Source organism: Sprattus sprattus (assembly GCF_963457725.1).
Source record: "Sprattus sprattus genome assembly, chromosome: 16".
NCBI classification, from domain to species: Eukaryota; Metazoa; Chordata; class Actinopteri; order Clupeiformes; family Clupeidae; genus Sprattus; species Sprattus sprattus.
Window position 1 is genome coordinate 5,556,227 of NC_137914.1, and position 15,261 is coordinate 5,571,487.

The 15,261-nt window shown below is 45.0% G+C and overlaps 1 protein-coding gene across 3 annotated transcripts; it reads left to right on the plus strand.

Annotated features, from left to right (window-relative positions):
- Window positions 1–255: 255 nt before the first annotated feature.
- Window positions 256–15,162, plus strand: mia3 (MIA SH3 domain ER export factor 3; the record flags this gene model as incomplete). Of its 3 annotated transcripts, none has more annotated exons than XM_080854134.1 (28): window positions 256–499; window positions 1,555–1,688; window positions 1,875–1,961; window positions 2,202–4,287; window positions 4,546–5,103; window positions 5,189–5,322; window positions 7,109–7,240; window positions 7,336–7,357; window positions 7,505–7,593; window positions 7,677–7,754; window positions 7,857–7,967; window positions 8,063–8,134; window positions 8,233–8,337; window positions 8,428–8,550; window positions 8,884–8,980; window positions 9,074–9,129; window positions 9,226–9,316; window positions 9,411–9,549; window positions 9,894–10,056; window positions 10,147–10,182; window positions 10,402–10,469; window positions 10,719–10,807; window positions 11,154–11,267; window positions 12,161–12,229; window positions 12,339–12,376; window positions 12,515–12,586; window positions 13,155–13,467; window positions 13,695–15,162. In XM_080854134.1, 28 exons carry the CDS (start codon window positions 256–258, stop codon window positions 14,063–14,065), a joined length of 5,691 nt encoding a protein of 1,896 aa, XP_080710260.1. In that variant the 3' UTR covers window positions 14,066–15,162. The 3 variants fall into 3 exon arrangements, with proteins under 3 accessions (XP_080710260.1, XP_080710261.1, XP_080710262.1); XM_080854135.1 differs by having other exon boundaries at window positions 5,213–5,322; XM_080854136.1 differs by lacking the exon at window positions 11,154–11,267.
- Between the last annotated feature and the right edge of the window lie 99 nt (window positions 15,163–15,261).

The window sequence follows — 15,261 nt, forward strand, 5'->3', positions numbered from 1 at the left end:
CTGAGGGCCAATGACATAAAAGAACCCCATGATAATGAATAGAAATTGACAGTATGTGATATTATCAGAAAACAAATTTAATACATTCATTTATAATTTTGAATTGAATATTGAAAGTTTTTCCACATAAACCTGGAATAGACAAATGCAATACACATTTACAAAATTAACTCAAGTCTAAAAAAAATCGCAGTAGAATCTTAATAACAATATTGTATTTTAATGTTAGTGCCACTTTAAACAATCTGAAAGTTTATGTTATTTGACTCCACGTTCCACGAACATCCTGCATATTATCCGAGTTCTGCGGATTTGCTGACGTGTCGACTAGATCTGCCCATGCCCAGGCAGAATCCAGCAATAATCAAGCCAACCACTATGGCTACAGTCGTCTCTCATTTATATTGCTTTATTTTATTCTTTCAAATATTTATTTCAAATGTCAGTCCTGATAGACGGTTTTCGGACTTCAAACGATGTGCCGACGACGAATGCAGTAGTGAGTATTTCCTGTCGCGTGAACTTTGGAATTATAAACAATACAGTTGGAAATCTAGCCAACCAACGTTATCTCCCCCACCTTATCCTAGATGAGCTGCACTATATCCTAGGTCAGGTTACCGGTTAACTTTTGACTTGTTGTTTTCTGAGCTGACATGAACTTCCACCACAAAAACATTGAAAGGTATTATATTGTGTTAGAAAAGGACAGTGACAATGTTAACGTTCATTTGCAATACAGCGACAACGTCGTTGTCGTTCGCTGGCTAGCTACATCGAAGTTCACAAGCTAACTCCATAGCTAGCAGGCTTGCTAACTAACATTAGCTGTTGCAAGCTAAATAGTTTTGATACAATCATATACCGGTCGCTATCTGTTAGCCAGACAACCTTGGTTAGCTTATTTTTGCCGTGGTGCAGGCAGCTGACGTTGCTATGGTACACACAGAACCCATCTGTGGTGTATCCTTAGGGAATCGTTAACAAGTTAGATAGGAAAGCTGGCTTAATTGCCTTATCCGATAGGTCGGGTAACTGACTAGCATGTTGGCTATTATCATATTTCCCAGCGTTAGATAGCTTTTCGAGTAGGTTTGGTTACATTTAATAAACCGAAGTCTAAACTATGTTCCCTTCTCAATCAAGTTTCACAAACATCAATGATGACATAGCATTAATAATAATAATAATAATTCATTTTATTTTTTTAACGCACTAGTTAGTCGAGCACTTCGAGCAAAAACATTGGGCCGTTGTCTGCATCCGAAATGTGCCCTCAGGCCCAATAAGTTATTTATCTGCTCTAAGAAGTCATGGCCAGCTAGAATCAAGGATCTAATTACGGCTGGCAAGAGGAGAAAATGGTTGTTAAATCAAGCATATGTGTTTCCGTTTTGTGTGCGCACTTGGCTTTACACAGAGAAAAAAAAACATAAGTATTGTATAAAGTTACGTTGACATCAACGAGATTACACTTACGTTTCGCTTAAAGCCTCATTTTCTTCAGTGACATAGAGCATTGTTATGCCAACCTGTGCATTTTTCTGTCCACAGTGCTTCTGTGTCGAGGGAAAGCGTCAGATGACTTCTCCGGACCAGACTGTAGGTTCCTATCTTTCAGGAAAGGGGAGACGATATATGTGTACTATAAACTCTCAGGACAGAGGTCGGATCTGTGGGCAGGAAGTGTAAGTATAAGTTAATCATTATTACATGCCAGTTTAAAAGTTTGACCCTTTCTGAGGCCTTTGCAGAGTCAGAATCAGAATGTTTATTGCCAGAGTAACCTAGTTTACCATACATACTGGTCAGGGTTGATATTCCTATGAACAGTTACATGTTTTTCTCACACATCTGAAATTTGTGTTCCATAGGTTGGTAGCCGTTTTGGCTATTTCTCTAAGGACCTGCTCACCATTAACCACATATACACTACAAAGGAAATAGACATTCCTGCTGAGGTGTGTTCCTTTCATGGATGAATGAGTGTGAATAGTTTACCCCTTTTAGTTATCTGTGTGAAATAGATATTTGATATTTAATATTTGTTATATTGTAATTGTTATAGTTTTAGTGAATATGTTGGTTCATTATACTGTGGTTAAAATTGTTGTGATGGGATGAATTTACTGTGTGCCTAACAGAATGATTGTTTTTATTAAGTGCAATTTGTAACATTCTGGTTTCTGTTGTTATTTCAGGAAACTGATTTTGTTTGTTTCGAGAATGGACAGGATAAGTTTGACAGTTATGATGTAGACCAGTTGTTGACAAACAATCAAGCTCAAACAGAGAGCAAATATGCATCTGTGGAATCCGCTGAAATCGGAGACACTCAAATTGATGCAGAAGAAGGGTTGTCATCTCAGGATGAGACGCCATCAGAGAATGACCAGAATGTCAACGAGGAACGTGAGCACGTCATAAAGGAACCCGATCCAGAGGATGTGGCACCGGACCCCAGCGACACGGTTCACTCAGATGGTGAGGAGGCGGCCAATACGTCTGTGCCTACAGCTGACGATCACAATGAAGACCCTGCGCTGGATAGTGAGACTGTCACATCAGATCCCCTTCAGGAAGACACCGAAAGTTCCTCCTCTGAGACATCGGAGGACCACCTTCCCGGAGATGATCCTGAAATCAAACCCATCAGTCACCATGTCTCTGAGGGAGTGGCTGTCCCTGAGCTGAAGACCACTCTTGGGCACACTTTTGAAGCGGTGGTCACAGATGATGAGGACACTCTGAAAGTAACGTCTGACTCTGATGATGAACAGGAAGCAGAACAGGAAGCTGAGGATGGTGACATGCCTGAAGAAACCAAGGATGAGGCACAACATGACTCTGAAAAACCACCATTTCCGTCAGACACGGATAATCATGCTCTTACGGAGAAGTACAGACAGAGACTGGCCTTCGAACCACCAAAAGAACGACTATTAGCAGATCTGACCAACCATGCACAGTGGGAGGAACATGCGATGAATGTAGACGAGGGTATTTTTCAATTGCATAAAACCCAGCGTGCTTTATGGAAGGAAAGGCAGAATGCCAAAGGGGTCTATACACGAGGGAAGAAACAAGATCAGGAACAACAAACAGAAGTGATCGCCTCCAAGCTTTCTGCTCCAGCCGATCCAGAAGTCCCCAACCCAGATGTCCCAGGTGATACTGAACCACTGGATGACGAGTTGATCTTCGAAGAAGCGGGTGAATCCATCTTTGGGGAAGAGGCACATGATCAATCCACTGAGGAGGCACCATCTTCTGAACCTGATGTATTTGAAGACGATGAGATCGAGGACCCCGCTCAGTTACCTGTGGAGCCCCAGGATGCACCTTCAGAGAGTTCAGCAGAGGCTGAGAGCTCTGGTAAAGTAACAGAGCTTGAATATGACAGCAAAATCACTGAACAGATAGCCAAGGTTAAAACTGAGTTAACTGGTATAGCTGATTCTTGGGACATTGAGCATGCACACCAACCATATGAAGATGAAGATGAAGAGGACACAAAAGGTCTGGAAGAAGATCTGGATCCCGTAGAATTACTGGAAGATGAAAATGCTATGCAGCTACTCTTAGCTGACGAACCGGAGGAAGGTGGGAAGGGGGACCTGACCCCTGAGGACACAAGAGCTGGAGCCATCCCAGACATTGCACCGTCACCGACTCCCAGCCCTGTAGAACCCGACTCTGTAACCGCTGAAGTAGAACCCGACTCTGAAACCGCTGAGGTAGAACCTGACTCTGGAACCGCTGAAGTATCACACATTGACGAATCAAGTAATATCAGTGACACAGGAAATAACATAAACACTACAGATCATGATAGTTTCACTACCGTTGCAGATGAGCCAGAATACAGCGACCGTGTTCTCAGGCTGACTCTCATTAGGAAACACTTCAAAGATAAGGACATGGAACTTTTCCAGACATTTCTGGGATTGAAACACTTATTACGGATTGAGGCCATGTTTAACGATCTTGAGGAAGAGCTGAAGTCTGCCAGGTCATCTCAGACAGACAGCAGTGAGGACATTGAGAGTACCCTGGAGGCCATCCTAGAGGCCTCTGAGACCTCCATTCTGGACGAGATCGAAAAGATGCTAGACAGCAGAGATAAGAGAAACTCTGACCTGGAGGAGACTGAGGCTGGCATGTTTGATGAAGAAGCTGTCATCCTTGATCACTTCCAGGAGCTGGCATTCACCTTGAGACAGAAGTACTCTGCAGCTAGTGACACGGCGCCACTGGTCACTAAAGCTCAACCAGAAGCTGTCACAGGTTAGCCATACTCACATTATCCTAATAATCCTAACAATTCTATAATTGATTTAGCACAGTTCATGTTATGTTTATAGTAAAGGTATTAACTATGAAACTGTGATTATATTTGCAAAGTATGCCTCACACAAATAAGCTAATTAGGCAGTTGCTATAAAAGGTAAAACAGAAAAGGGGTTACAAAAGTAACTAGATCATGCATATGAACAGTAGGTGTATCAATGTCGCTAACTGATCCTGTCTGTATATGTTTTGCAGAAGAAATAAACCCATATAAGGTTGTTGAAGACTCTGTGAACAACTTAACTGTGACAGAACCTGGTGAAGGCAGTGATATCAGTAAAGAGGAGCACCAACACAGCCTATCAGAACCAAGCACCCGCAGCAACTTAACTGTGACAGAACCTGGTGAAGGCAGTGCCATCAGTAAAGAGGAGCACCAACACAGCCTATCAGAACCAAGCACCCGCACCAACTTAACTGTGACAGAACCTGGTGAAGGCAGTGACATCAGTAAAGAGGAGCACCAACACAGCCTATCAGAACCAAGCACCCGCAGCAACTTAACTGTGACAGAACCTGGTGAAGGCAGTGACATCAGTAAAGAGGAGCACCAACACAGCCTATCAGAACCAAGCACCCGCAGCGACATGCCTCACAATTCAGACTTGGGCATTGAGGAGGATGGGGGGCACAGAAACAAAGACAGCCAGGCAAGCCCAAAGGAGCCAGAGGAAACCCAAAGAGGTCCGCAGCCTATTTTGGAAAATCCTTTGGATGTGGGTTTTGGCTCTGAGGTGGATCATTCGTCCTCAGGTTGGTGACCAGACCCTGTGAAATCTTACAATATTTCTCAATTAAAATGTAGGTTAAATAGTTTTTTCTGTGCAAACATTTGTAGGTTCAATTGAACATGGCGTTTCAGATTTCCATGAGGATGGGACAACAAGCGATGCCAGCTCCACATCAGTTTATGCTGAAATGAGCAGTACTCTGCAGTTTATTCATCTCTATCTTGGACTGTATACCGAAGCGGTGAGTTAAATACTTCATAATTTCCTTAGAATCAACATAAATAGTTAGTTTTGCTGTGTTGTAGTTTAAAGTAACTACATTATAGTAGCTTCACATGAAGGAGATGAAAGACAGGGCAGCTTAAATGTTATGACTACGTGTACTTGTTTTTCTGTTTTACTGGAATTTAGATTACACTGTACTTACGCTGTATACACTGCGATTTGCATGGGCTCCTTGACAACTTTGTGGTTAAATCTAAGACTTTAGATTTAAGGCTGTTTTTTTAATTCTCGATTCCCCATAGCCCACAGAATGCAAAGTCCCTGTCGCGCTTCATGTGACGTGAATGCATAATAAGGTTAAAGATTGTTGACGTGTTCAAGAGAGAAGGCTGAAGTTCAGTGTATCCAGTTGCAGGACTGTTGTTTGTCCGAAGACCAGAAATTGGTCGCTTATTGACTGACACTTATAGGGAACGATAATTTTATTACAGGCACTATTACACATACGTGAAAGGCTTTCGGTTATTTCTATAGCCTGGTATTAAATTGGTCTAAAGTGTTGTTTGGCTAAGTAGCAGGTAGCTTTCTGGCTAACAAGCTAGTTTGACGTTTTGCGGTTAGCTTGCTCGCTAACGTTAGCGTTTTTCGGCTTTTTCAAATATCAAGCATCTGGTGTGCCGTATTCTCGGCGATATAGTGCGGAACTGGTAGAGTTAGGCAATACAACTTTATATTTGGCTGTGTCAAACCTACTTTCCGTATGTTAGCAAGCTAGCAGCCTAAGAAGCCGGGCTTAGTAGCCACACCAGATAACGGTAACGTTAGCCATGGGCGTTGAGGGAATTATTGCTTCTGTTTCACCTGCACGGGAACAGATGGCTGCTTTTTACATGGTATTTTTATCAGGATTGAAGGATGTAAGTATGCCCAACTACAGATTATTACAACGCTATGTTTGCGTGTTGTATTAACGTTATGGAGCAGTTATAGGACTGGGTGCATTCTGTGTGGCAAGTTGGTTACCCTACAGGGTTAACGAGCTAAACTGTATCGTTAATCTAGGTACTGCTAGGTCTGCTAGTGAAATCATCAGACTGGTACTGTGAGCTGGGAGTCCATAGCTAACGGTGTCGCAATAAGCTAACTGGACAGATCGTCCACTAGTCCATTATATCTACAGAAATAATTAACGAATCATTTTCTTAAAACTGTAGAATGGCCATCGGATAATGGTGTAATTTTTAACTTAAAGCTTCCGTTTCCTCGTCCCGCGAGAAGGCCTTATGTGTAATGTAGACGTGGCTATCTATGAGCACCCAGTGGCTGCTTGTTTAGAGAAATGTCCGTTTTTGTCACTGAGTAATCCTTCCAAGGCTGTTGGTATTTACTTTCCTCCATAAATGGCTCAGTGAGACTGGACCTGTGTGTTGCAATATGGTGCACACTAAATCCTCCACAAGCAGTATGTAGGTGGTAAAGTAGCCAAACCAAGTAGCGTTTGAGGGCTTCAGGGTCTAATCCACAGTTTCTGTTTATTGTTTGGTGGTGACCTATAGTGCATTCCTGTAACATTTAACTCACACATATGCAGGGGAAAAGTGTAGGCCCTGAGAGACAAAGGGCCATGCATGTAACAGGGTTTCATCAACACAAGAGCTTTGAAAAGAGAGGTGCCTGGAAATGCAGCTTTCTAGTTGTTTTAGTCATGTGTACTTCATTACTGCTGGGGGACATGTTGCTGATCTAATCAAATGAATTGTAACCAATCAAGAAGGTGCGTGTGTTCCCCTCTGTGTCCCCAGCTGGTTGCCTCCCTGCCCGATGAATGGAGGCCAGAGCCCACTTTCCACGGCCTTTCCTGGGAGCCTGTGATGTGGACAGTGGCTGTGGGGATTCTCACGTTTATGGCGTTCGTCTGGAGGACTATTCTTGCTGTAAGGGATATTTTTACTGATTACATATGTTTTATTCAAGCACATATTACATTTTGCTGCATGATATTAATGTGTCCCTTATTTTCCTCTTGTAGATAAGAACCAGAAGGTACCAAAGTAAGTTTTGCACGCACTCATTTATGAAATTCTGATGCACATGCTTATGAAATTCTGATGCACATGCTTATGAAATTCTGATGCACATGCTTATGATTGCTTTGTTTCTGCATATATTTATTTGTTTGCCACATCTTATTTCTCCAGTAACAGAAAAACAACTGGCAGACAGAATTAAGATACTGCTCGATGACAAATGTGAGGCCTTGACAGTTGTATCGGATTTGCAGAAGCGGGTACGTCTTTAAACTTATTCCTCTTTTTCTGCAAACTCATATACCACAGGAAGTAGGCTAAGTCATTTGTAATGTCTTTCTAGGAGAAAGACTGGGAAGAACGACTTAAGGATGCTAAGCAGTCCCAGAAATCCTTGGCACATGAAAATCAAGTGAACAAGGTAAAAGCAAAAACAGCAACAACGACAACATCATCAACAACAATAAAACTGTCATTGAGTTGACAGGGCATATTTATATCAGAATGTTTGTACCTATTTCAGAAATGTTTAGAAGAGATGAAAGAAGAAAAAAGGAGCTTCACAGACAAAATCAAGATCCTGGAAGAGAAGATTCAAACTGAGCAGAAGAACATGCAGGACATGAAGAAAAATGTAAGACTCTCTCTCTCCAAATACTGTCAAACCTTGTGCAACCTGTCATGTATAGCACTTGCTGAATGCTTTTTTTTTTTTGTCTTGTCAAACAGCTTACATACTCTAGTGAGAGAGTGGACCAACTCCAACAGACCATTGCAGCCTACCAGGAGGAGCAGGCGAAGGTTTGCCTCACAACTGCCCACTCTGTTTTACTCACAGAATTTGACCAGTGGCAAGCCAGGTTTTCAATGATTCTTTTCTCTCTTCGATGTTGTTTTAGCTTCAGGCTCTGATCGATGAAGCAAAGCTCCGAGAAGATGTCTATAAAGCACAAATGATGGCCTCTGAAAAGGAAGCTGCCATAATGAGAGAGCTGAAGGCCTCTGTAAGTTTACCGTCGAGAGTGATTTTGCTGCCGCTAGTTGGCCCATCTACCCTGTGCCTGCCTCACCATGCTTTCCCTTCGTCTGTTAAGATGCATCAGGAACTCAAGGAATGGGCAGTGAAGCACAAGTTTATGGATGAGAAGATCAAGGTTTTCCAGAAATCCCAGAAAGACATGGAGAGCGCCCTGGCACATAAGGAAAACGAGATTGATGTGAGTGGATCGCTCCTAATTGTCAAGGCTCAAACAGTGTCATTCTTACCTTCAGGGTTAGATGCTAGGTTAGCCCCAGCGCTAAAAGCTTAGCCGCTGCAAAAGCTGATACTTCTCTTCCCCAGGGTTAGTGGAAGGCTGTTCTCAGTGCTGATGCTAGCCCATCGTCAGCGCTAACATAGCTTTGCTGGCTAGCATACTCTATTGGAATGGGGCTATGCTAACGCTAAACTTCCACTATAGCTGATGCTAATGGTAGTCTTCAATCAAAAGGAATGCTGGCATCAGTGATGCTGCCACGTGTAAAATCCAACTTTTCTTGGTTCTTTGTAGATTATGTCCGACTGCATTGCTGAGCTGAAGTCCTTGGAGGCTCTTCAGACTGACGATTCTCATGGTGACAAGGCTTTGGCCAATGGAGAAGCCACTGGTAGGGAGCCTTGTCAGTCAGCCGTACTATGTAATGGAATCTCTACTCAAAATGTTTGTTGTGCTAACTTAATTTCCCTTGACTTATTTTCAGCCAAGAAGAATGAGTCCATGAAGGCCCACATCAGGCAGATGATGGACGTCTCAAGGGTAAGTGTCAGTCGCGACTAGCTTTGTCGTGAAAGACCTCACTTTCCGCTCCATTTTTAGACTGTTGCTAATATTTTGGTTTTAAAACATGGACAGGTCAAAGCCACTCTCTCCGTCATTGAGGATGAGCGAAACCGCTTCTTTGCAAAGCTGATGGACGAGGGCAGGATCAGACAGACTCTCGAGGGTGAGCGCACAACTGAAACAACCGTTCATTCAGAGCTTTGTTCCGTTAATGAAATCGATGTAACTCTTCTCAACCCTAACCTTTGACCCTCCAGAAGACATCCAGAAGCTGGAACATGACCGGTCCGTGCTGGCCAATGAGAAAAGCCAGCTGGAGACCCAGCAGAAGACCCTGGAGCAGAAACTCGAGATCATGAGCGAGATGTATCAGCAGAAGGAAAATGCTCTGCACCAGTGAGTACACCACAGTGGTTGTCATGGTTTCAACTTGTACCACCATTGTCTCACTTTGTTGCTGCCACTTTGTTACTTTTGGGGGCGACAGTGGTCCAGGAGGTAGAAAAGTCGTCTAGTAATCACAAGGTAGCTAGTTCGATTCCCTCCTTGAGCAAGTCCTTGAGCAAGACACTGAAACCCTACTTTCTCCTGATGTGCAGTGTGCCATCAGTGTAAACATCCTTGTAAGTCGCTTTGGATAAAAGCGTCTGCTAAATGTAAATATTTGCAGTGTGATCCCCGCCTTATAGTCTTTGCAGTTTGTGTCGGTCTGTGATGCTCATGCATTCTTCAACTCGCAGGAAGTTGACTCGGGAGGAGCTTGACAGGAGGGAGAAGGAGAGCAGGCTGTCCGAGGTGGACCAGAAGACCGTCCTAGCGGTGGAAGAAGTTGAGCTCTATAAGCGTCGCAATCAACAGATGCTGGAGGAGATGGAGAAGAGCGTGCAACAAAGCAAGGCTCAGGTTAGCTCAGAGTTCAAGTCTGCTGTCTCTAGATCAGTTGGATTCCGTTTAGATCTGCTCACATGTAACTTGTCGTCTTCCTGCCAACAGATTTCAGCGATGGAGAAGAAGGCCCATGACAACTGGGTAAGAATGGAGGAAATTAAGCCTTAACTTAATCGGTGCAATATGCAAAAAAAGACAACCTTGGAGAGGTTGAACTGTAAAACTCTGGGGCCTATTGAACATATCTATACCAGTTCTAACCCCTCTCTAGTAGAGAGAAGATAGATACTATCCTTTACCTGTGAGCGAGGGGTTTAATGGCAGTTTGGCATTACTGTTGCTCTCTTTTTGGGCCTGCAGTTGTCCGCTCGCTCATCTGATCGAGCTCTGGTGGAGGAGAAACGCGAGTCAGCTATTCTGCGTCAGAAGTGAGTGCCCTTGTGTGTGTGTGCGAGTGTATTTGCTAGTGTGTGTGTGTGTGTGTGCCAGTGTGTGCTTGTGTGTGGGAGATGACTGTGTGTGTGTATGTGTGAGAGGTGTGTGTGCCAGTGTGTGCTTGTGTGTGTGTGGTGTGTGTGTGTGTGTGTGTGTGTGTGTGTGGGAGATGAGTGGTGTCAGTGGGCATTGGACTAGCACTTTGTTTGGGTGACTGACTGACTGACTTAATCTCGATGCAGGCTGATGCTTCTTACTGAAAAGTTGGAGGAGCATTACAGGAACTTCCCTCAGCCCACAGCTGGCCATTCCAACCCCCCAATGCGCAGAGGTAAGTCTTTTCACACACACATTTACATTCAGTAATTTAGCAGACGCTTTTGTCCAAAGCGACGTACAAGATAGAGAACATTCAAGCTACAAGCAATAGAGACCTAGTGTAACTATTAATACTTGTGGACTTGTGGACTGGTACTCGTGGTCCCTGGCTCTCTATCTCGTACCAAACATGTGCCACAGCTGTGACAGCAAGGCTTAAATTAGCATAGGCTTTATGTGGATTTGTTTTGTCTGCATCTGTGCCTCTTTTGAAGTGGAGTGGCATTGTGAGGAGTGTTGCACGTGTGTTCTGTTGTGTTTGGTGATTACAATTTGCATGGTTGATCTGGTCCAAACAGGAGACTCATACGGGCCCTCTCCTGTAAGTGGAGGCGCACCCTCCCCCCCTCCAATGATGGATGGCCCAGGGCGGCCCCCCTCTGCACCTGTGGGGCGACGGAGCGACCCCCTAGGTGAGTCCCATCCATCCTTCAGTGGATTCCCACCAAACCTCCAAACCCCTATGAGCCGCCCTTTTCCACCACCACGACCTCACCCCCGATGGCAGTCGTCCGCATCCTCCTCCACTCCATGAACTCCTCAGCCCAGTTTCCCTTTCGGTTCCTGTCCGGTTTCATTCCCTTCTGTTCCCTTCTCTACTCCACTCTCGCCGGGCGCTCGATGAACCAATGGCTGTTCTCCCCTTTGTGTTCTTTTATTCCCCTTTGTCTACCTGTCCCCTTTCTGTCCCGTCCGTATCCATGACAACCGAATGTGGACGCCTATCCTCTTCCGTCCTCCCATTCATGCCTGTCTGCCTGTCTGTCTGTCTGTCTGTCTGTCTGTCTGTCTGTCTCCGCCCAGCTCTGATGCCAGTCTCTGCTTGCATGTAGTTCTCGTCTGGTATTAGTGTGGCCTGCCATGGGCATGCTGCTGCTTTGATTGTGTCTGTGGTATGGTGGCGTTGGGATTGAGTGTGCCATGATTTCCTCATTGTGTTTTTGTCATGGAAGATCCTTGGTGTGGGTACACTGAACCACATGTGGAAAGTGCATTGAAAGCAAAAGGCCATATTAGATTAGATAAGATTAGATTCAACTTTTATTGTCATTGCACATAGTACACTTACTGAGACAACTAAATGCAGTTTAGCATCCAACCAGAAGTGCAAAATGGCAATAAAAGTCCAGAGTATGTGCATAATGTAAAGTGGAATAAGTGAATGAATAAGATATATACAGTAAGAGTTAGGTATGAAATATGAAGCCATATTAAAGCCTCTTTGCAAGGCTTTGAGTGCAAACAAGGAACATATGGTTGGTTTTGTGATGGAAGACATGAATTCTAAGTGCACTTTCTCCTCCAGGGCCACGACCTCCCTCTGACCCGCACGGACGTTACCCTGACCTCACCTACCCAGCACCTCCTCGTCATGGTGAGTTTACCCATCACATTGTCCCCTGGCTGATTTAACCAGCAATGTCACTTCCTGTTTCATCAGTTGTCACTGCCGCCTCCTCCTAAAGTCCCTGTTTTCTCCGCAGACTTGTACGCTCCTCGCACCTCCTCTCCTGATGGATCGGTGAGTAGTACTAACGTCATACTAGTGCATACTCATGCTAGTCATGTGCTTAAGAGAGGGGTGGTTTGTGTAAACAGTATGGGCCCGTAGTCACGTGTGTACTTCCTGTTGTTCCCTGCGGGGCTGTTTGGCCTGTAGCAAACAGCCCCAGCTCCAGTAGAGGCAGAGGCCGAGGCTGAGGCTGAGGCCTCTCCAGAGGCCCCCGAGGCAGTGAGTATGAATGTCGGGGTCAAACGGTGCAAACTGTGTGTGAAGGGGTGAGGGGGTGAAGGGGTGAAGGGGTGAGGGGTGTGTGTGCGGGTTTGTGTGCACGTGCTCTTAATCAGAGGAGGCTTCGTGCGTCTAATGCTGATGGTTGGACGGGAGTCTCTTTTTTTTAGTCCTCTCATACAGGTGTGATGAACTCACGGTCTTGCAGAGTGACTTATATGGCATACATACAAACACTTATATACACACCCAGCTTGATCTCTGTTCAACAAAGCCTCGTACCCCAAGATTGTACAAATGTGCTCAAAACTTAAAGGGCTTACGGGGGACGAGACTTTGTTGAAATCTTCTTCTGATGTGAATAGGGTCTGGATTCGGGTGTCGGTGTGATCTGTATGGGGAAGGTCTAACTCCACTCACTGTTTTAGGCTACATGGTGTGTGTGTGTGCTTCTCACATCGTCTGCATGTCTAAACGGAAACACCCCCAGAAGGAGGCAGCCGGTCGAGCAGTTCCCCCTGCACCCGAGTTCTCATCGTGTGCAATCTGTGTCTGTCTCTGTTCACAGATGTCCAAGGCTCAGGGCCCAGGATCTCTGCTGGTGTCCCCGATCAGGGACTCCCCAGCTCCCACCATGGCCCCCAAGGGCTACGGCCCACCTCCAATGGGACATGCCATGGGACCCGGCCCTCCCAACGGCCTGCCTCACCCCATGATGAGACCCAACGGACATCCACCCTCCATGGCCCATAGACCAATGCCTATTGACCCACGCTTCGGACCACCTCTCCCTGTTTCAGACTCTCGCTTCGGACCACCTGCTTACGGACCCCGGCATGGACCAATGCCCGGGCACCCCTATGGACCTCCACCACCCTTCAGTAAGAGAAACAGAGCTGTTCAGGGCATATCTGTGTGTGTGTGTGTGTGTGTGTGTGTCTGTATCTGTGTTTGTGTTTGTGTGTGTGTGTGTGTGTGTGTGTGTGTGTGTGTGTGTCTGTGTGTCTGTGTCTGTGTGTCTGTGTGCAGCTGTTTAATGTCTGTTCTGCATAGGCGTTATCATGAGTATGACCCTTTTGGAACTCATTGGGTCTTTCTCTCTCTGCAGTGCGAGGCCCTCCTGCACCTCTGCGTGACTATCCACCCATGGGACCCTCTTACGGACCCGACTACCCTTACCCACCACGCCCCCTGCCACCCGGAGCCATGCTGCCACCCCCTGGAGCCATGCCACATCCTCCACACGGCGAACTGGACTTCCGCGGACCTCCCCAAGCCCTCGGCCACGTTCCTCCCCAAGCCCTCGGCCACGTTCCTCCCCACGCCCTCGGCCACGTTCCTCCCCAAGCCCTCGGCCACGTTCCTCCTGAGATCAGGAACAGCCAGGGAGACATGCACAACACCGGTGCAAAAACGGACATCCCCGCCCAGCACGCTCCTGGCCAGCAGGGCCGCGCCACCCCGGAACTCGACCCCTGACCGCCCAACCGACGACGAGCCAGCAGCCACTCGCTGCTGGATTTACAGTCTAGTTGTTCTTAAACAACAAAAGACTTGAGCATCCCATAAAAACCCATAAAAAAAAATATTACACATTAAAGCATCCTAAAAAGGCAGATCTAGCTCTGGTTTTGGATTTGGATTTGGAAAATGTGCAACACTGGATAATGGCTAGTGTGGACAGCTACTTCGGTGTGGCCTACTGTGCAATAACACATTTCTAAATGTATGCCTAAGGTTTATTTTGTTATTGTTCTGAGCGTTTTAAAAACATAGGAGACGGTGAACGTAAGCGATCTTTTCTGTTTTTGTTTGTTAGTTTGTTCACAAATATCATGGTTTCCTGTGGAAATGCTTAGATATTACAGGGGGAAAAAAGAGCCTATTCAATCCGGGCTGTACTTAATGCAGTCTCCACTTCCCCCAGCCTCGAGCTAAGAGTGAAGATCTTAAGGCGACTTGTGTGTGTGTAGATCTGGTGATGAAATGCAAGCTTTGATGTGTCCCCTGGTATGTACGTTTTATAAAGTGATGCGAGGTACCACACACAATATGTTGTTAACATTGTATTAATAACAGGCTATTTATGTCCAAATTTAATACAAACGGCATTTTTCTGCTCAAATCAAAATGCAAATTCAAAACAATATATATGTTTGCATCTGCAAGGATGATTTTAATGGCCAGCTTATGTTTGTTTTAGATTTTGTTGTGTTGAGATTTTTTTTAATGCTTCCGTCACTTCTTTTCGAAGAGAAAAGACCAACATGCTGTCATATTGACAAAGTACCTGTATATTGCCTTGACTGTAGATGTATATATAAAATTATTCAAATCACCTGTGCAAATACAATTGCTCTATTGTTCTCTTTCACAAAATCGAGAGAAAACCCAACTGCTTGTGTTAATGCTTCATCTAATGTGCAGATACTCTCAGGTACACAACAGCGTAAGATTTGTCCATAAGAAGCAGGCGTTGGTAGTTTAACTAATCTGCTAATACCCAAGCGTTTCAGCATGTGCCGTGTGTGGCGCTGTTCTATAGAACAAACTTTTGTAAAGTAAATAGAACCTGTGGGGACTCTATCCTTGGCAATTCAGGAATAAGGGAAACTAAGAATAATGTACCTTTTTTTTTTTACCTTAATTATAAATAAAGACTAAGTGGAACATTT